Source organism: Oryctolagus cuniculus, chromosome 10, assembly GCF_964237555.1.
Source record: "Oryctolagus cuniculus chromosome 10, mOryCun1.1, whole genome shotgun sequence".
NCBI classification, from domain to species: domain Eukaryota; kingdom Metazoa; phylum Chordata; class Mammalia; order Lagomorpha; family Leporidae; genus Oryctolagus; species Oryctolagus cuniculus.
In genome coordinates, this window is record NC_091441.1 from 69,730,672 (window position 1) to 69,753,148 (window position 22,477).

The 22,477-nt window shown below is 45.4% G+C and overlaps 1 protein-coding gene across 6 annotated transcripts in view; it reads right to left on the reverse strand.

The window, feature by feature from the left end:
- Window positions 1–21,497, reverse strand: part of PTPN2 (protein tyrosine phosphatase non-receptor type 2) — a 111,574-nt gene extending 90,077 nt beyond the window's left edge. For 2 of the 6 annotated variants that reach the window (XM_002713523.5, XM_008261003.4), the window contains exon 1: window positions 21,216–21,497. In XM_002713523.5, the coding sequence (XP_002713569.1) occupies window positions 21,216–21,284 (69 nt within the window). In that variant the 5' untranslated portion in view covers window positions 21,285–21,497. Of the gene's footprint in view, window positions 1–5,879; window positions 5,995–21,215 lie in introns of those variants that run through there. The other 4 variants (XM_070050527.1, XM_070050525.1, XM_051851451.2 and 1 more) reach the window with 3 other exon arrangements.
- Between the last annotated feature and the right edge of the window lie 980 nt (window positions 21,498–22,477).

Below are 22,477 nucleotides of genomic sequence, written 5' to 3' on the forward strand. Positions count from 1 at the left end.
AGAGAGATCGATCGATCTTCCATCTTCTGGTTCACTTCCCAAACGGCCAGAACAGTCAGGGCTGTGCCAACCCAAAGAAAGAGCTTCTCCCACATGGGTGCAGGGGCCCAAGGACTTGGGCCATCTTCCACTGCTTCCCCAGGTGAATTAGAAAGGAGCTGGATCAGAAGTGGAGTATCTGGGACTCGAACCAATGCCCACATGGGATGCCAGCACCACAGGCAGCAGCTTCACCCACTACACCACAGTGCCAGGCCCTAAATAAATAATACTTTAAAACAGGATGTTGCAGGGCTGGTGCTATGGCTTAGTGGGTAAAGCCTCCGCCTGCAGTGCTGGAATCCCATGTGGACGCCAGTTCAAGTCCCGGCTGCTCCACTTCTGATCCAGCTCTCTGCTATGGCCTGGGAAGACAACAGAAGATGGTCCAGATTCTTGGGCCCCTGCACCTGCGTGGCAGACCTGGAAGGAGCTCCTGCCTCCTGGCTCTGGATCAGCACAGATCCTGCCGTTGTGGCCAATTGGGGAGTGAACCAGCAGATGGAAGACCTCTTTCTCTCTCTCTCTCTCTCTCTCTCTCTCTCTCTGCCTCTCCTCTCTCTGTGTAACTCTTTCAAATAAATAAATAAATCTTAAAAAGCAAACAAACAAAAAAGAATGTTGCAGGTATTTGGGGAGTGAAGCTGCACATAAAAGTGATCTTTCAGTCTGTCTCTGCTTCTCAATTTTTTTTTTGCAAGTCATATCTTTTTTAAAAATTTATTTATGGAGCCAGCGCTGTGGGGCAGCAGGATAACACCCTGGCCTGAAGCGCCAACATCCAATATGAGCTGCTCCACTTCCGATCCAGCTCTCTGCTGTGGCCTGGGAAAGTAGTAGAGTATGGCCCAAATTTTAGGGCAGCACTGTGGCATAGCATGTAAAGCCACTGCCTGCAGTGCCAGAATCCCATATAGACGTGGGTTTGAGATCTGGCTCCTCCACTTCCAATCCAGCTCTCTGCTATGGCCTGGGAAGGCAGTGGAAGATGGCCCAAGTCCTTGGGCCCCTGCACCCGTACGGGAACACCTAGAGGAAGCTCCCGGCTCCTGGCTTCGAATCAGCACAAATTTGGCCGTTGTGGTCAACTGTGGAGTAAACCATCAGACAGAAGATCTCTCTTTCTCTGTCTTTCCTCTGTGTGTAACTCTGACTTTCAAATAAATAAATAAATCTTTAAAAAAAAATTTTTTTTGAGGAATACAAATTTCGTAAGTACAACTTTAGGAATATAGTTATTGGATTTGGAGTCTCAAGACAAGTTTTTAAACTGCACCCTTAGAGGTAAGTCTGTAGGAACGTATGCAGAACTATACAGCTTTACAGTTACAAACTTATTCCTCCCTCTCTTATTCCCACTCTTATTTTTTACTGAGATCATCCTCAATTGACTTTACACACACATGATTAACTCTATGTTAAGTAAAGAGTTCAACAAATAGTAAGAAGAAGAAAAAAAAATACCGAAACTGTTCCTCAACAATCAAGATAAGGGCAGCTCAAGTCAGCCCTTCTCAAAGTGTCAATTTCTCTTCTACAGATTTTGTTTTAGATGCTCTGTTAGTTCTCACAGATCAGGGAGAACATCGTATTTGTCCCTTTGGATGAAGTCATATCTTATTGTCCTCAAATACTGTCTTCATTTTTCTGAACTGCTTACTTTTTTTTTTTTTTAAGATTCTATTTATTTATTTGAGAGGCAGAATTACAGAGAGAAGACAGAGAGAAAGGTCTGCCATTCACTGGTTCACTCTCCAAATGGATGCAATGGCTGGAGCTGGGGCAATCCAAAGCCAGCAGCCAGTGGCTTCTTCCAGGTCTCCTACACTGCTGCAAGGTGCCCAACCACTTGGGCCATCTTCCACTGCTTTCCCAGGCCATAAGCAGAGAGCTGGATCATAAGAGGAGCACTAAGACACAAACCAGCACCCATATAGGATGCCAGTGCTGCAGGTGGAGGCTTAGCCTACTACGCCACAGCACAGGCCCCAAGAACTGCTTATTCTTTTAAAATAAGCATAAATTTAAACTTTCTTTAGACTGACATTTTTATAAGTTCATTATACATATGTGTCAATCTAGAGACAACTGTTATCTTCACAATACCAACACTTTCATCAGGAGCTGGGCTTGTCTCTCCATGTATTTTAAATCTTCCTTGTCACTCAGTGGAGTTGTTTGTAATAAATTCTACGTACTTCTTGTTAAACTGACTAGTTAAGTATTTAAAAATTTCTATCACTATTTTAATTGGTGTCAATGTGAACATGTTTTTCTCCTTTAATCAATTATAATGAATCACATTGTTACATTCCCTTACACTGGCCATCTTTATAAAATTAGAATTAACTTTGAAATGATGTTTTATATTCTATTTCTAGATTATATATGTTTATAATACATTAGAATTTGAGATCTATAACTGAGGTCAAATTAACCTAACTGCAGAGGGTAAAGAGGAGACACTAACACATTTATTTATGCCTTTGGTTTTTCTTCACCCCTTCCTTCTAAAGCTCAGGCTCATTTTATTGTAACCTTCCTAGCCTGAATAAAATCTTGGGTTTTTACACTTTTCCCCTCGTTTTTAAAGACTTTAGCCAAATCCTGTATGTTTAGATATACTATCATTTCTTTGTTTTCTACAGTCTCTAACAGCAGTATTATTTCTTTCACTCAAGAGTGGTTAAACTTTTTTATATCATGCTTCCTTATTTTCTTTTTCCCCTGCTTTTTGCTGTATTAATCAAATTTTCTTTGTTCCTCTTTCTCCATTAACTTAGAAATTACCAGTTTATTCTAGTGAGTACTAGTATTAAATTATTAAAAGAATGCTTGACATATTTTCCTACTTATTTAAAAACAGCCCTATTAGTAAAACCTGTAATGCTTCTTGCAGTCTAATACCCTGTTTTATCTTCAAATAATCAAGAACTGGGGCCGACACTGTGACATAGTAGGTAAAGCCAGCTTCCCATATGGGCACCAGTTCGAGACCCAGCTGCTCCACTTCTGATCCAGCCTCTGCTATGGTCTGGGAAAGCAGCAGAAGATGGCTCATGTCCTTGGGCCCCTGCACCCACATGGGAGACCCAGGAGAAACTCCTGGCTCCTGGCTTTGGACTGGTGCAGCTCCAGCTGTTGCAGCCATCTGGGGAGTGAACCAGCAAATGGAAGAGTCTCTCTCTCTCTCTGCCTCTCCATTAAATCTGCCTTTCAAATAAATAAATATTTTTTTTTAAATCAAGAACTTTGGATTAACTTTTTCTTTTCCAATTTCTCAACTAATTAAAAAGTTTTCCTTGGGGCTGGCATCGTGACTTAGCCAATTAAACCACCTGCGGCACCGGCATCCCATATAGGTTCCAGTTCAAGTTCCAGCTGCTCCAGTTCTAATCTAGCTCCCTGCTAACATGCCTGGGAAGGCACTGGAGGATGGCACAAATCATTGGGCCCCTGCACCTATATAGTAGATACAGAAGAAGCTCCTGGCTTCCCCAGCCCCGAGACGTTGTGGCCATTTAGAGAGTGAACCAGTGGACGGAAGATCTCTCTCTAACTATGCCTTTCAAATAAATAAAATAAGTCTTTAAAAAAATTTCTTAATATTTTCAGTAAGGCTTACAACTATAATCAATTACCTAGAGTTAACTCTACATTTTACTTGGTGTTCCTGCCCAAACTTAGTTTCTATACCTGTTGCTCTTCCCTCTGCACTTGGTTGGCCTTTTTCTGTTTTCAATGTCTGATGCTAATCTGCTTTGTTCCTCTCTAAAGGAGCTTACTTTTCTACTTTGCAGGGTTTTTTTAACCAAAATACCCAGAAAATTTATGGGGATGCACATAGGTTTTTTATGCTTTTTAAAAATATATATATATTTTTGTTTAAGATTTTGTGGTTTCCTTTGCTCTTGAGATCCAAGGTCTTTACAGCTCAGAGATATCCTCTCCTATTTCACTGGCTACTGCCTCACTTCACTCTTTAGTTTTCTTGCAGGAACTGCCATCACATGGATTTGCCATCACATGGATTTGCCATCTACATGCGTTCTAAGTAATATCTCCTAATACCTATTTTTTACATTTTTCTCTGGAGTTTTGAGAGGTTTTTCTCAAGCCAACCTGGTATTATGCAGTATCTACTCCACTAGTTGGCATTAAGTTTTTTTAAAAATAGTGTGTTGTAGCCTTAAGAATTCTTCATTATTCTCAGTTTATTTTAGCCAAACAATCTGCTTTTCTCATGTTGGGAAAGTAAATTACCATTTTCTCTGTTTTTTTTTAATATGGGGGGGGGGGTATGAGAATGGATACGAATGTGCTCACACCTGCCTCATCATTTGCCAAATGCCCATAATGGCTGGGGCTGAGCCATGCTGAAACCCAGAGCTGGGAACTCAATCCAAGTATCCCATGTGTGTGGCAGAGACCCAACCACTTGCTTGGCTTCCAGAGTACACATTAGCAGGAAGCAGGAAGCTGGAATCAGGATCTGGAGCCAGCACTCAGAGGTACTCTGATATGAGATACAGGCATTCCAAGCAGCATCTTAACCAGTGTGCCAAACACCAGCATATTTTTTTAAGTTTTATTTATTTATCTGAAAAGTAGAGTTACAAAGAGGCAGAGAAAGAGAGAAAGTGAGAGAAAGAGGTGTCTTCCATCTGCTGGTTCACTCCCCAGATGGCAGCAACAGCCGGAGCTGGGCCAATTCGAAGCCAGGAACCAGGAGCTTCTTCCGGGTCTCCCATGCAGGTGCTTCTACTGCTTTCCCAGGCTAGCAGAAAGCTGAATCAGAAGTGGAGCAGCCAGGACTTAAACCAGCGCCCATATGAGATTCCAGTACTGCAGGAGGTGGCTTTACTCGCTATGCCACAGCGACTGCCAGTTAATGCCAGCATCTTAATTGTTAAGATATTCATCCCAGGCCGGCGCCACAGCTCACTAGGCTAATCCTCCGCCTTGCGGCGCCCGCACACCGGGTTCTAGTCCCGGTCGGGGCACCGGATTCTGTCCCGGTTGCCCCTCTTCCAGGCCAGCTCTCTGCTGTGGCCAGGGAGTCCAGTAGAGGATGGCCCAAGTCCTTGGGCCCTGCACCCCATGGGAGAATAGGATAAGTACCTGGCTCCTGCCATCAGATCAGCGCGGCGCGCCGGCCGCAGCGGCCATTGGAGGGTGAACCAACGGCAAAGGAAGACCTTTCTCTCTGTCTCTCTCTCTCACTGTCCACTCTTCCTGTCAAAAAATAAAAATAAAAAATAAAAAAATCCCCCGGCAGGCGCCGCGGCTCACTAGGCTAATCCTCCGCCTAGCGGCGCCGGCACACCGGGTTCTAGTCCCGGTCGGGGCGCCGGATTCTGTCCCGGTTGCCCCTCTTCCAGGCCAGCCCTCTGCTGTGGCCAGGGAGTGCAGTGGAGGATGGCCCAGGTGCTTGGGCCCTGCACCCCATGGGAGACCAGGAAAAGCACCTGGCTCCTGGCTCCTGCCATCGGACCAGCGCGGTGCGCCGGCCGCAGCGCTCCGGCCGCGGTGGCCATTGGAGGGTGAACCAACGGCAAAAGGAAGACCTTTCTCTCTGTCTCTCTCTCTCACTGTCCACTCTGCCTGTCAAAAAAAAAAAAAAAAAAAAATCCCCCAAGCCTCAGATATGTGAGTGGATCCTCTCCAAGCATCAAATAATCTCCTAAGATTGTTAGTTTATTTCAGTAATGAATGAAGACACCACCAGAATAACCACAAACCTTCTAATGAATAGGATTATAGAGTTTGTCACAGTTTCCTGCCTCCTTTCTTGCTGTCCATTTTTACTGCTAATTGTACAATTGTGTCTAACAACTTACCTTTTCTTTTTTAAAACTCGGGATCTCAAAATCTTCCTTGAGGCTACCATGGAGCCAGTCTAAAAAACATAAGAAAAGCATGGAGGCCGGCTCTTTGGCATAGCAGGTAAAGCCACAGCCTGCAGCACTGGCATCCCATACGGGTGCCAGTGTGTGTCCCAGCTGCTCCACTTCCAACCCAGTTCCAGGCTAATGTGACTGGGAAAGCAGCAGGAGACGGCCCAAGTGCTTGGGCCCCTGTACCCACGAGGGAGACCTGCAGGATGCTCCCGGCTCCTAGCTTCAGCCTGGTCCAGCCCTGACCACTGCAGCCATCTGGAGACTGAAACATCAGAAGGAAGATCTGTGTGTGTGTGTGTGTGTGTGTGCCTCTGCCTCTCCCTTTCCGTAAATCAGCATTTCAAATAAATAAATAAATCTTAAAAAAAGAAAAAGAAAAACATGTTCACACATAAAGGGAACACAGGAGGAGGATTTTGCCTAAGGGCATGAAGAACACAGTACATGAATAGACTTAAAGAATGAGCAGCAGTATGCCACATGAGCAAGCAGAGAAAGAAGGGGTCAAGCACACAAAACAGCTTGGGTAAAGTTACGTAGTTCAACATCCATAGCCATAAGCAAAATGCAAATTTAAGCCAAAGATACCATTTCACACTTACTAGTATTACTGTAATAATGTTTAAAAAAAAAAAAAACTGTAAGTGAGAATGCAGAGAAATCAGAAACATAAACTGATGGTAAGAATGCAAAATGGAAACTTGTGCTGAGGCGTAACAGTTAAGCTTCCACCTACAACACTGGCATCCCATATGGGCACCAGTTCGAGATCCAACTGTTCTACTTCCAATCCAGCTCCCTGCTGATGTGCCTGGGAAAACAGCAGAAGATGGCCCAAGCGCTTAGGTCCCTGAACCTATGTGGGAGACCCAGAAGAAGCTCCAGGATCCTGGCTTCGGCCTGGCCCAGTCCTGGCCATAGTGACCTTCGAGGAATGAACCAGAAGATGGAAGAGATGTCTGTCTCTCGCCCTCTCTCTCTCTCTGTCTCTCCTCCCTTCTCTATAATTCTGCCTTTCAAGTAAAATAAAGAAAAAATTAAAAAAGTTATATTATCTAGCAATTCCACATCTAGGTCTATACTTAACAGATTTGAAAACAAGTACTCAAGGGGCTGGCGCTGTGGCGGCATCCTGTGTGGGCGTCGGTTCAGGTCCTGGCTGCTCCACTTCCAATCCAGCTCTCTACTGTGGCCTGGGAGAGCAGTGGAGGATGGCCCAAGTGCTTGGGCCCCTGTACCCACATGGGAGACCTGGAGGAGGCTCCTGGTTCCTGGCTTCAGATCGGCGCAGCTCGAGCTGGTACGGCCAACTGGGGAGTGAACCAGCAGATGGAGGACCTCCCCCCCACCCCTCTCTCTCTGCCTCTCCTCTGTGTAACTCTGACTTTCAAATAAATGAATGAATCTTTAAAAAAAAAAAAAAAAAAAAGGCCTATAGCATTAGAAGATAGTACATGTGTTTAAAAAAAAAAGTACTCAAACAGATTCTTGTACATCAATGCTCACTGCAGCACTTTTTCAGACAGCCAAAAAGCAAAACAACCAAAAGTCCATCAATAAACAAATGGATAAACAAAATGTCTACATCTAGACTGTGGAATATTATGCTGCAATAAAAGGGAATGTGGTTCTGGTACATGCTACAACATGGATGAACCTTGAAAATATGTGAAACGAAGTCAGACACAGAAAAGACCAATTTTACATAATTCTACTTATAGAGGTTCCCAGGATAGGCAAATTCACAGATACAAAAAAGTAGAGATCACCAGGGCTAGGAGGAGGAGAGGATAGGAAGTTATTGCTTCATGGGTACAGAGTTTCTGTTTGGGGTATGAAAGGGTTTGGAAATAAATAGTGATGGTAGTTGCACAAGATTGTAAATAGAATCAATGACATTTTAAAGTACAAATACTTGAAAATTGCTAAAATGGCAAGTTGTTTTATATATATATATAAAACATATATATGTTATATAATATATATATATATATATAACAAGAATAAAAACAAGAACATAACTGCAAATTATAACCATGGTAAGGGGCAGGTGTTCAACCTAGAAATTAAAGACACCAGTAAAGATGCCTTTATCACAGGGACTGGTGCTGTGGTATAGCACAGTAAAGCTGCTGACTGCAGTGCCAGCATCCCATGTGGGCACCAGTTCAAGTCCTGGCTGCGCATTCCATATAAGTGCTAGTTCAAGTCCCAGCTGCTCCACTTTCTGTGCTATGGCCTGGGAAAGCAGCAGAAGATGGCCAAAGTCCTTGGGCCCCTGCACCTGCATGGGAGACCCAGAAGAAGCTCTTGGCTCTTGGCTTCAGATTGGCGCAGCTCCAGCTGATGTAGCCATCTGGAGAGTGAACCAGTGGATGGAAGACTCTCTCTCTGCCTCTGCCTCTGCCTCTGCCTCTCTGTAACTCTTTCAAATAAATAAATAATCTTAAAAAAAAAAAATACAGCTTCTAAAGTTAAGTCCCAGGTTCCTACCTGGATCTATTACTCAACTATAGTCTAAACTGGAAAAAGCTCAGCCTCAAGTTTTCTCAGGTTTTAACTACCTGTCAGATAATCCATGGAGGACATGCTTAACACACAGGAGTAGCTCAGTCAAGATGAGCTTTTTTATTCTTTTTTTTTAAAAAAAAAAAAGTTTATTTATTTATTTATTTGAAAATCAGTTACACAGAGAGAGGAGAGGCAGAGAGAGAGATGTCTTCCATCCGATGGTTCACTCCCCAGTTTGCCGCAACGGATGGAGCTGTGCCGATCTGAAGCCAGGAGCCAGAGCTTCTTCTGGGTCTCCCACGTGGGTGCAGGGGCCCAAGGACTTGAGCCACCTTCTACTGCTTTCCCAGGCCATAGTAGAGAGCTGTATCAGAAGTGGAACAGCCAGGTCTCGAACCAGCGCCCATATGGGATGTCAGCATTTCAGTCCAGGGCGTTAACCCACTGCGTGACAGCGCTGGCCCTGAGCTATTTTATTCTTAAACTCTCTTTCTAAAACAGAGCACCTCAAAGTATGATAGAATGACAGGCATGTTAAGGGCCACAGATAAGACTGAACAAAAATCATGAGTTTTCCAAGTAAGTACACAACATACTTCCTATTTCACTGTGTTCTTCAGCAGTATCTTTATATAAAGAATATGGACAAACACTTGATTCATGAAAGAAAATTCATATTTCACTACATAATTTAAGATTCACTTAGGGGCCCAAAGTATAAACAAATAAGTTCAGGTACACTATCTTGTAAGTAGAAGCTCACTACCAATTTGGGATTATCTTAAAGTCCTTTTTCTCACATAATTAACAGAAGATTACTCTTTTCTGATTTCCTAAGTTCTTATTTGTTGCTCCATCATATCACTTAGGGAAAATACTCAACATTGCAAGGATATAAAAGTTTTCTGTACACTACATATAGAACAAAGCTAGGTATTGAACACTAAAATATTATCTGATATAATTATCTCACCTTGACAATGATAATTAAGCTACAGTGATGGACTTTTTTTTAAATTGTTTTGATTCAAAATTTGAGTCTATGTTTTGTAGCTTCACTTGCTAAAATACAACTCAGAGCAGAAGCAGTTCTCACCATCAAGGAGCAACTGCAATTTTCCACCATTACCCCCACATAACTGCTCCTTTACTAGGAACAGAGTGCCACACACTCTGGAAGTCATACACCCTTACCTCAATCCACCAAAAGAATTCCTGGAAGCACTACAAAGTAAACTGAAAAGCGGAATTGAAAACTTTCAGAGTATAAAACTGTTCAAATAAAGAAGACACAAAAGGATGCAGTATGAGATTTTCTCAGAGAAATGAAAGTAGTTTTAAATAAGATTATAAATGATCAGTGTCGTATACCAAATAAAACTTATAGAACAAAGGCATATTAAATCGAACATACTAGAATTTGAAAGGAATCAGAAGACTATATTTTAAAAAACTACACAGGAACCTATCACATTATTACATTGGAAAAAGATGCCAGAAATCCAGATAAAAGCTTTTAATTTTAAGTAGGCTTCTTGATCAGCACTCCTTTTCTGGAGGATCATTAAGCCCAGCAGTCCTTTTTGGGGGGCAGCTTGTAAACCCTTGGAAATCTCACGCTAAATTTAGCAAAATTTTATGTATGTGGACATTTCATACACAGGTTTTATTTTAAAGGTGTCTAAAGTCATCTATGATTTTTAAAAGCCAGTATTTCACTGTTGAAAAACAATTTCTTGACCCATTAGTACTCCTGTATCACATTAAATAAAAGTTACTGATGGGTTAAGCCGCCACCTACAACCCCAGCATCCCATATGGGCACCAGTTCCTGTCCCGGCTGGTCCATTTTCAATCCAGCTCCCTACTAATAGCCTCGGAAAAGCAGTGGAAGATGACTTAAGTGCTTGGGCCCCATGTAGGAGACCCAGATGAAACTCCTGTCTCAGGGCCAGCACTGCAGTGCAGCAGGTTAACGCCCTGGCTTCCCATTGCGGCCATATGGGAAGTGAACCAGAGGATGAAGATCTCACTCACTCTCTAACTATTTCAAATAAATAAATATTTTTTAAAAACCGAAAAACTGCCAGCTGTGGCTCACTTGGCTAATCCTCCACCTGCAGCGCCGGCACCCAGGTTCTAGTCCCGGTTGGGGCACCGGGTACTAGTCCCAGTTGCTCCTCTTCCAGTCCAGCTCTCTGCTGTGGTCCGGGAGGGCAGTGGAGAATGGCCCAAGTGCTTAGGTCCCTGCACCCGCATGGGAGACTGGGAGGAAGCACCCAGGCTCCTGGCTTCGGATCGGCACAGTGCAGGCCATAGCAGCCATTAGGGGAGTGAACCAATGGAAGGAAGACCTTTCTCTCTGTCTCTCTCTCACTGTCTATAACTCTACCTGTCAAATAAAAACAAACAAAAAAAGAAAGAAAGAAAGACAGACAGACAGACAAATTACCTGAATCCACACATGCAGTTTCAAGAAGTTTGCAAATCCCTCCTGAAGTCTTATCCATGGATCTCAGATACTGTTTTAATAGCCTCAAGTCCCCAAATGATCCTACATATTCTACTCCCTTCTAACAATTAAAAATTAAAAATTGTTCCCTCACTGAGGATTATCTCTAATAGATCATAAAAGTAAAGTAACATAGATAGACATAGTAGTAAATTAGGGCAGTGCTGAAACAAGAATCAGAGAACTGGATTTGGGTCACTACTGGATATCGAAACACTGTATGTCACAGTCATATATTGGACAAGTGTCAGCTGTAAATGAAAGGTTTGGAGTAAACCAAGGTGCTGACATTTGAAAACAGAAGAAATGTTTAGTGCTTACTTAACAAGCATACAACATGTTTCAGGCCCAAATAGGTAGATGGGGGAACAAAGAAAAACAAGGCCACCCTCAAGGAGCTGGACAAAGAATTATAAAACAATCTAAGGGCCATGGCATAGAAGGTTAAGCCACTGCCTGAAGTGCTAGTATTCCAAACACGTGCCAGTTGAAGTCCCAGTTGCTCTACTTCTGATACAGCCCCCTGCTGATGTGCTTGGGAAGGCAGCAGAAGATAGGCCAGGTCTTTGGGTACCTGCCACCCACGTGGGAGACCTGGAATAGGCTCCCAGCTCCTGGCTTCCCATTAGGGTCATATAGGGAGTGAACCAGAGGATGAAAGATACCTCTCTCTCTCTCTACTTCTCTGTGTATTTCTGCCTTTCAAATAAAATCTTTAAAAACAGAAAGAGCACATAGCTTTATCTAAAGAGCCTAGAGTCTAGTCTTAAAGATGTTTCCCAGGCAGATAAGGTACACACAGACTATATCCTATACACGTGAAGACTCTTAAGTAACCACATAAAGGCAGCAAGCACTAAGGTTAGACAACACGTAGAAGAATGTGTAACTAGAAGGTAGGGAAAGTGTTTTGTACACTTTAAAAATATATATATTTATTTTATTTGAAAGGCAGAGTTACATCAAGAGGGAGGGAGAGAGAGAGAGAGATCTTTCATTTGTTGGTTCACTCCCCAGATGGCTGCAACGGACAGGGCTGGGCCAGAACAAAGCCAGAGCTTCATCCAGGTCTCCCACATGGGTGGCAGGGATCTGAGTACATGGCCTATCTGCTGCTTTTCCAGGCACACTAGCAGGGAGCTGGATCAGAGTGGATCGGATGGGACTCACACAGGAACCCACACAGGATGCTGGCATCACAAGTGGTAGCTTAATCCCCACTACGCCACAATGCTGGTGCCAAGTAAAACGGTTCTGATTTACCTGTCACACCGGAGCATCCTGTAAGTACAGTTTTTTTCTTTTTCTTTTCTTTTTTTTTTTTTTTTTTAAGATTTATTTATTCATTTAAAAAGCAGAGTTACAGAGAGGCAGAGGCAGAGACAGAGAGAGGTCTTCCATCCGCTGGTTCACTCCCCAGATGGCCGCAACGGCTGGAGCTGGGCCAATCCGAAGCCAGGAGCCAGGAGCTTCTTCTGGGTCTCCCAAGCGGGTGCAGGGGCTCAAGGACCTGGGCCATCTTCTACTGCCTTCCCAAGCCGAAGAAGAGAGCTGGATTGGAAGTAGAGCAGCCAGAACTCAAACCAGCACCCATATGGGATGCCAACACTGCAGGCAGCAGCTTTACCTGCTACACCATAGCGCCGGTCCCTGCAAGTACAGTTGAGCATCCCTTATCCAAAATGCCAGGGAAGAGAAGTGTTTCAGATTTTGGATTTTTTGGATTTCTGCATGTAGAACCCAAATCTAAACATAAAATTCATTTACAGTTCATAAAACATGTATAAAGCCAGAGGTAATTTTATACAATACTTTTTAGGGTGCCTGGATTTTGAATGCCACTCATCAGAGGTCAAGAATTTTCTACTGTGGTATCATATGGTATCATGTCAGTACTCAGAAAGTTTCAGATTTTACATTTTCAGATTAGTAATGTTCAGCCTATAATAAAAGAACTGAGTTCACTATATCTGACTTTTAAAAATTAACTTACAAATTGTAAAATCTGCTCTGATAATAATTGAACTACAAATGTCTAATTAAGAAAAATAGTTAAGAGTTCCATGGTTCATAAACCCTAATAAATCAGCCAAATACTTTCTGAACCATCACTTACTAGAAACATTCTGATTCAGCTTTTGCTATTTCCCTAGTTTCACTCCTTTCCCTGAAAAGCTTACTAAACTCTATCCCTTTCCTCTGCCCATCTCATGCCCCAGCCTGATTCAGTCAACAATCACCAATGACTAAAGGACAGGCAGAAAAGCAATTATGAATACTGTTCAAAAAGAATTAACTTCAGACTATATAATGCTATCACTTTGTCAATCAGAACAAAATTTCCAGAAATCCCACTTCTGCCAAGTACACCCTTTCAAGGCCAAGTCTTCCACAATGGGTTCTTGATTCTATCAGCTACTGATTTTTTAGGTTTCTGGCTCCAAAAATCATCCTTTCTACACATTTATTCAACATCTACCTTCTCTCTCGTGGCTCATCTCCACAATCACATAAATCTATCAAGCTGCACTTTTCTCCTAAAAAGTCATTCATTCAACAAATACTTACCAAGTGCTTAGTAAGGGCCTGATCCCAGGCAAAGCACTGGCACTATCTTCCTAAAGTTCTGACAAGGCAGAGAAGATCCGCTGGAACTAACAGTCTGCTCTGCTCCAACCCAAGAACTCGTTCCTGAGAAACCTCCTGTTACCTGAAATCAGGCTATAAAACAACTGTGCGAAGGGGATAAAAGGACTAAGAGGCCAGTTTCAGACTCAAAATATTAAATGTATTTTTCCTGCAAAAATTTCAGTAAGATATAAAGCAAAAGTTCTCATATGACTGAGCTCTTAGTTGTGTCTAGTTTTTGCTCAAGAGAGATGCTTTTCTTTGCCTAGTCCCATTAGTACTACCAAAAAAAGCACAACTCTTCACAAACATCATCACAAATATCACCCATTGTTGATAAACAAAACGGAACATTTTTTCCATACTCAAGCAGTGAAGCTTTCAACAGCAGTTTTCTTAATGCAATTTGTGTTCCTGAAATAATCTGCTGCTGAATTATATCCAATTCATCCGATGAAAGGGGAAGTCGTGGAATGTTATAGATGTAACAGGAGCTCAGAGCCAGCAGGGGCAGGTTGGGAAAGACCTCCCAACCCCAAGGAAGTGAGACTTCAGAGATGAGTAAGAGGTCGTAAAACAAGAGGAGAAAGAAAAGCGGGGTAAGTGCCAAGGCATAAGGAACAACATTTATAAAGGCCCTAAGGGGAGAGAATAGGCAGGCACATTTTCATGAATCGAACATACGGGAAAGGGTTGGAAAGCGATAGGCAGCACATGTGGTCTTTGTGAGCCAGCACACGGCGCTGAGTTCACATATCAGGCTACATTTCAGCTACTTCTTTCCCACTCCTTCCCTTTAAGTTGGGTTTCTCACAAGAGTGGTTCACACTCGCTTGTTCACACTCCACCCCACCTTGTCTTCTCAACTCTGAGCATCTCTCTTCTGTAATCCACTATAACTGCTCTCTTAAAGGCTGGTTTTCTGACTGTTCGATTCAGTGGATCCTTTCAGTCTTGGTATTATTTGTCCCTGGTGAAGTTCCAGGCTCTGCTGACCACCCCACCCCCATCCCCACCCATGGCTATTCCTCTCGTTCTGTTCTATAAGCTCCTCTTTCCCTACCTGTCCTCTTAAGTGCTGTTACCTCTAGCATTTCCAAACCCTCTAGTATCTTCCCTGAAGCAGACACCTTACTGCTAAGACTTCAAATGCCAACAGCATGCTTATGATTCCCACAACTATATTTAACAGCTCAGACCTCTCTCTTAAACTCCAAATGTATATTCAACTATTTCAATTTCAATGTCTCACAAGTATCTCAAACTGAATTGCAGTTTCAAAACCAAACACATCAGGGCCAGCACTGTAGCACAGCAAGTTAAGCATCTGCCTGCAGCACCAGCATCCCATATGAGCACCAGTTTGAGTCCCAGTTGCTCCACTTCCAATCCAGCTCCCCGCTGATGGCCTGGGAAAGCAGAAGATGGCCCAAGTGCTTGGGCCCCCGCACCCATGTGGGAGACCTGGAAGAAGTTCCTGGCTTTGGATCAGCTCAGTTCCAGCAGTTGCAGCCATCTGGGGAGTGAACCAGCAGATGGAAGACCTCTTTCTCTGTCGCTCCCTTTCTGTAACTCTGCCTCTCAAGTAAATAAATAAATCTTTTAAAAAAAAATCTATTTCTGTAACATTTTCAATCTGTACTTCCCCTCCATTATCCCTGCCACTGCACTGCCTAAATTCAGGAGCTTATCACCTCTCTAGGTTCATTCCAGCAGATCACCTCCCTGCCTACACACAGCCCTATCCAACGCTCTAGAACAATCCTACTAAAAAGTCAGTATAATCACAGTACCTCTAGTCTTGAAATTCCTCAGTGAGTCCCTGTTAACTACCTCAGATTCCTGTGTCTGATCCACAAGGGCCTAGATTCTAGGTCCTGCTTATCTTCCAGCCCCTCAACTTCACAGCAAACAGGGCACAAGGCTATTCTGTTGGTAGCTCTCAGTATTCTACATTGTGCCTTGTGTGCACTTCCTTCCCTGGAAAACTAACTCTCCCATCCCACACCCCAGCTTTGCCTCTTCACCAGACCAACCTCTCCTTGAAGACTTAGGTAAGGCCCTCCTTCCTCCAGGAAACTTCACCAGAATGCCCAGGTGTACCCTTCTGGGAAATACATGATTCCTAGGTACCTACTTCCATGGCACTCTATGCTTAAAACAAGCTTTTCATTTATCAAAACTTTTTCGTCCTGATGGTTGATGTACAATGTAATACTTTATCCATTATAGTATTTTGTTGTTGTTGTTCTAGTACCATTGGTTGAACTTTGTAATTAACACACAATTATTCTTAGGTGTTTAAATTTTAACTGAAAAGTGATCCCTGTTAGGAATTTGGAAAACATTATGCTGAGTGAAATAAGCCAATCCCAAAGGGACAAATACCACTTGTTCTCCCTGATCGGTGACAACTAACTGAGCACCAAAAAGGAAACCTGTTAAAGAGAAATGAACACTATGAGAAACGGTGACTTGATCAGCCCTCACCCTGACTGTTGATGAGCAACTTGATATGTTTTCCCTCTTAGTATTTTTTTTTTGTTTGTTCTACTTAATACTTTTGGTTGAATACTGTAATCAATACACAATTATTCTTAACTGCTAAAACTTAACTGAAAAGTGATCACTGTTAAATATAAGAGTGGAAATAAGAGAGGGAAGAGATGTGCAATTCGGGACATGCTCAAGCTGACTTACCTCAAATGGCAGAGTTAGAAACATACCAGGGGATTCCAATTCAATCCCATCAGGGTGGCATGTACCAATGCCATCTCACTAGTCCCAGTGATCAGTTTCTGTTCACAATTGATCATAATGATAGGACTGAGAAACAAAGGGATCACATAAACAAGAATAGTGTCTGCAAATACTAGCTGATAGAATAAAAAAGGGAGAGAACGATCCAACATGGGAAGTGAGATACACAGCAGACCCATAGAATGGCAGATGTCCTAAACAGCACTCTGGCCTCAGAATCAGCCCTTAAGGTATGCGGATCCAGCTGAAATGCCCAAGAGAGTATTTCAGGCATGGAAACCCAAGACACTCTGGGGAAAAAAAAAACCTAAATGAAAGATCTTTATGTTTCTGTGTGGGAGCAAACTGTTGAAATCTTTACTTAATGTATGCTAAACTGATCTTCTGTATATAAAGAGAATCGAAAATGAATCATGATGTGAATGGAAGGGGAGAGGGAAATGGGAAAGGGGAGGGTTGCGAGTGGGAGGGACGTTATGGGGGGGAAGCCATTGTAATCCATAAGCTGTACTTTGGAAATTTATATTCATTAAATAAAAGTTAAAAAACTTTTTTATTTGCTTACCTATGTACTACTCTCCACTAGGCTGGATCTCTGAGGGAAGAACTCTTTTTTTTTTTTTTTTTTTTTGACAGAGTTAGACAGTGAGAGAGAGAGAGAGAGAAAAGTCTTCCTCCTGTTGGTTCATTCTCCAAATGGCCGGCTACAGCCAGAGCTACGCTGATCCGAAGCCAGGAGCCAGGTGCTTCCTCCTGGTCTCCTATGCAGGTGCTGGAGCCTAAGCACTTGGGCCATCCTCCACTGCCTTCCCGGGCCACAGCAGAGAGCTGGACTGGAAGAGGAGCAACTGGGACTAAAACCCGGCACCTATATGGGATGCAGGCGCCACAGGCGGAGGATTAACCAAGTGAGACACAGCGCTGGCCCCAGAACTCTATCTTTAGTCAGGAATCCTCAAGGCCTAATACTGGCATACATCAGGCACGTTTATGAGTGAACAAATGAAAATACGGAATTGCAATGAAGTCCTCAAGAGAACAACTCCTAGAATGTGACAGCCTCAAGAGCAGGAGTCCTGTCAGTGGCATTCTACAGAGTCCCCAGTGTCCAGAGCGAAAGCTGGCATGCCAATGGAGATCAGTATATACTTGTAGAACGGAGGAACATATGTTCTAGAGTCACAGGAAAATACCAAGTACAAATTCTTCCTGACTTGCTTTCCATGACTAACTTTCCTGGTTTGTGACCTACTTTTACTGTAATTATCAGGGTGGATGACATGGTTTCTACTAACCAAAAACTAGTACCCTGTGCTTTCACTAGTAAAATATAACACAAGCATAGAGCAACCAAATAAACTACAGGATTCCTGGGTAGAAGTCCACAGGAGGGTTTTCTCAGCTCCTTGAAACTGCACGTCAAATTTTCAATTGGTCCAAGTATCTGCATTTTTCTAGCAAGAAGGATCACAATTTTCCTTGAATTCCAGAATATATATTAAAAAACAAACAAACAAAAACGGAACACAGCCAGCGCTGTGGATCAACAGGCTAATCCTCCGCCTGCGGAGCTGGTACACCGGGTTCTAGTCCCAGTCGGGGCGCCGGATTCTGTCCCGGTTGCCCCTCTTCCAGGCCAGCTCTCTGCTGTGGCCCGGGAAGGCAGTGGAGGATGGCCCAGGTCCTTGGACCCTGCACCCACATGGGAGACCAGGAGAAGCACCTGGCTCCTGGCTTGGGATCAGCGCAGCGCGCTGACCACAGCACCCATTGGAGGGTGAACCAACGGTAAAGAAGACCTTTCTCTCTGGCTCTCTCTCTCACTGTCCACTCTGCCTGTCAAAAAAAATAATAAATAAATAAAAAGAACAAAACCCTACCTAACAAAAATGTTAGCCTGAATTAAGCTGCATTCACCTCTCTTCTCAGATCTGTATTTTGATATATCACCGGTACCTTGAGCAGCAGTAGCAACTGCTGAAACAAATGTATACAACTGGCCGGCGCCGCGGCTCACTAGGCTAATCCTCCACCTGCGGCGCCAGCACCCCGGGGTTCTAGTCCCGGTTGGGGCGCCGGTTCTGTCCCAGTTGCTCCTCTTCCAGTCCAGCTCTCTGCTGTGGCCCCGGAAGGCAGTGGAGGATGGCCCAAGTCCTGGGCCCTGCACCCACATGGGAGACCAGGAGGGTGCACTTGGCTCCTGGCTTCAGATCAGCGCAGTGCGCCGGCTGTGGCGTCCATTTTGGGGGTGAACCAACAGAAGGAGGACCTTTCTCTCTCTCTCACTCTGTCAAAAAAAAAAAAAAAAAAAAGTATCCAACTGGCACACTCTCCCAGAGATTCCTACTAGAATGTGCATTAATATTTTCTATAATTGGAAAAGTACTCAGGGCCAGCGCTGTGGTGTAGCAGGTTAAACTGCTACCTGCAGTGCCAGCATCCCGTATGGGCACCAGTTCGAGTCCTGGCTGCTCTACTTCCAATCCAGCTCTGTGCTATGGCCTAGGAAGCAATACGGGACGGCCCAAGTCCTTGGGCCCCTACACCCGAGTGGGAGAGCCGGAAGAAGCTCTTGGCTCCTGCCTTCAGATCGGCGCAGCTCCAACCTTTGTGGCTATCTTGGGAGTGAATCAGTGGATGGAAGACTTCTCTCTCTGCCTCTCTGTAACTATGCCTTTCAAATAAATAAATCTTTAAAAAAAAAAAAAAAAAAAAAGAAGATAGTATTGTAGGGACCAGTGCTGTGGCATAGCATGTGAAGCCGCCAATTGCAGTGCTGGCATCCAATATGGGCGCCGGTTCAAGACCTGACTGTTTCACTCCGGATCCAGCTCTCTGCTCTGCCCGGGGAAAGCAGTAGAAGATGGACCAAATCCTTGGGCCCCTGCAACCGCGTGGGAGCTCCTGGCTCCTGATTGGCGAAGCGCTGCCATTGGGGAGTGAACCTTCAGATGGACGACCTCTTTCTCTCTGCCTCTACCTCTCTGTAACTCTGCTTTTTAAGTAAATAAACAAAGCTTTAAAAACAAATACCCACCAATGTTCTTTAAAAGTTAGTGAGCAATTCTTACCTACTCTGCATCCAACTGAGTCAAGGTTTATTATACTACCAGCCAGTGTTTAAGAAAACATTACATTCGCCGGCGCCGCGGCTCACTAGGCTAATCCTCCGCCTTGCGGCGCCGGCACACTGAGTTCTAGTCCCGGTCGGGGCGCCGGATTCTGTCCCAGTTGCCCCTCTTCCAGGACAGCTCTCTGCTGTGGCCAGGGAGTGCAGTGGAGGATGGTGCAAGTGCTTGGGCCCTGCACCCCATGGGAGACCAGGAGAAGCCCTGGCTCCTGGCTTCGGATCAGCGCGGTGCGCTGGCCGCAGCGCTCCAGTCGCGGCGGCCATTGGAGGGTGAACCAACGGCAAAGGAAGACCTTTCTCTCTGTCTCTCTCTCTCACTATCCACTCTGCCTGTCAAAAAAAAAAAAAAAAAAAAGAAAAGAAAACATTTGAACATGACACAGGGAATATTTCTACTGTCATCTAATTAAATGAAATGGGGGGAAAACCCAGGATTACCCAGATTTACAGGAAAGCTTTTTCCTTCCTTTCACTGTATACAGTGAACCAAACATCAAAGCAGCATTTAACTAACCAATCACTAAATCCAATCTTGTGACTAATATGCTAATAATTCAACAGAAGAAAATAAGCAATTATATCATTTTAAATTAAATTAATAAAGCTTTGAATTAAAGAGTTATCGACATAAAAAAGCTAGTCAGAGCGTTCACACTACAGAGTCCATTTATCCAGTTGAGTAAGAAGGATCATGCCGTACTGACTGGCCTGAGACGGTGGTGGCCTACAGGCGAGGAATGGGACGGGGTGACTGGTTGACTGTTTTGAGTGGTGCTTGCACGGATGGACACATTTGTGAAACTCGTTTCAATGCACAGGTAAGATCTGTGTGGCTTACTGCACGTAAAATATGCCTCAGTAAAAATATATAGAGATTTATACTAAAAAGAAAAACAATACTCTCGTCACTGAACTAACACAGCCAGTCTCCCTCCGTTCCGGGAAGGCGACCCACACGCACACGTCGAGTCCGCACGAGCCTCCAGGAACATGAACGCTTGGTGGGCCCCCAACTAGCGACGGCCGCCTTGGGAACGGGGGTCGAAGCAGCCCCGGGTCGCCGGCTAGGAAGGGCCGGCTCCGGCAAGTTCCGCACCCACGGCGATCGGCTCCGACCGACGCCGACCCCCGCCCAGGGAGCGCCCACTAGTTCCGCGGACACCAGCTGCCGCTCGCTAGACCACGACACGCCAACGAAACGGCGTCCGCGAGCCAGAGCCACGCACGGGGGGCATGGGAGCGACCGCGACGTTGTAGCCCGGCCCCGCGACAACCCCCAAGCCCACCTCAATTCTGCCCCGTAATATCCCACGCCCACGCCTGCTCCTCCCCAGCGCCCCACTCACTCACGCCCGTCCCCCCACACGCGGCTCTGCCGGGAACCTGCACCCACACCTGCTCCCGCTGCCAACCCCACAACGGTTCCTCCCGGCTCCCCGCCGGCCTCCCCACTCCCGACCGCGTCACGCTGTGCGGGGCACCCGCACTCGCCACAAGGCGCCGCTGTGGCGCCGCCTTCCACAATCAACTCTGCGCTTGCGCTCACTAGGAGGACGCTCTTCCAAATCTTTTTTTCAAAAGGGGCAAGAAAGCGGTCGGCGCAGGCGCGCCCCTGACGCGGGCCGCGCGCCGCCACTTCCGCCCTGAGCGGGAGGCGGGGGAGGCGAGAGTGAGCCGGCGGGCGCGAGCCCGGGTCCTCGGAGGACGGCGGCTGTCGCGTGGTCCCGCAACTCACCAAGTACAGCGGCTGCCAGCGACACTGAGCATCCAACTCCTCGAACTCCCGCTCGATCGTAGCAGCCATGGCGGAGGGAGCGAGTTGGCGCGAGCGGAGCCTCCACTGGCGGAGAGGCTCAGGCCCCGCACGATCCGGGCAGAGCGCTGGTGGTGCAGCGCATGCGCGCTCCGCTCCCCGCCCCGCCCCCACGCTGAGCCCGACCGGCTGTGGGGAAAGTACCTGGAGCGTCGGACGTCAGCGCGCCGACTCGGCGCGCGCGGGGTCGGACGGCGGTGGGGCGGGGCGGGACGCTGTGGGGGGCGTGGCCAGGGGCACCCAGGTGGGAGGGGGCGGGGCCAGGAGGACCACCCAGAAGCTGCGGTCCCGCGCCGCTTAGCGGGAAGTGGCCTGGGGGTCGGAGGGAATAGCGCGAGGGTGATGGGAGTGAGACTCGCCCGGAAGTTCCCCAGAGAGGTCGGAGACATGCTCCACCTTGATGTCCCATTTCTCATTTTAGTTTTCGGTTTTTTTTTTAATGGGATCTTCGCTTTAAACATCTAGGTCAGTTTATCGGCGTGTGTCCAACTTCGGAACGAATGCTTCAGCGCTGATGTCAGCCTCCCGTAGGCCTGTGGGTTTTCTGCAAAAATCTCACTGTCATCTTCACGAGGAGTTAGGAAAATTTTAGCTGTGCCACACAATATTGAAATTTAAATCTTAACCAAACCAATGAAATTAACTCAGTTCTTCAGCCAGCCGGGGGCCACATTTCAAAGGCTCAGCACCGCCTGTGGCTAGTGGCTGCACCCCCGCGGAGCTCACATACAGAGCACTTCTATCATCAAAGTTATTTTGGACAGAGCTGCCCGAGAGGACAAAAATACTTGAGGTAGAGTCACGTAAAATAATGAAAGCTGGCCAGAAAGAAACAGAAGGCTACAGGAGCTAGAAAAATATCTTAGTAAAAATTAAAAGTCAACACTTTTCTATTGATAATGTAATTTTAGCATACGTGGAAGCTTCCTCCAAAAGAACCCCATAATCAAATAGTCTGGTTTCTGTCATTGAAACTGCCCAGATTAAAGGCATGTATCCCACAATACCCTGTGACTACTCATGGAGACGTTCTGTCCTACCAAGGAAAGGCCGTTTGTCCACTTAAAGTTAAGGGAGGCAGTGGTGGTAGTGTTTGGCTGAAGGGCGGGTAGTCTTGCCCTGAAAGCAAGTTTTGGTCACCAAGTATTCTCCAACCTTTGGAACTCGTTTGTCAGCCTCCCTAC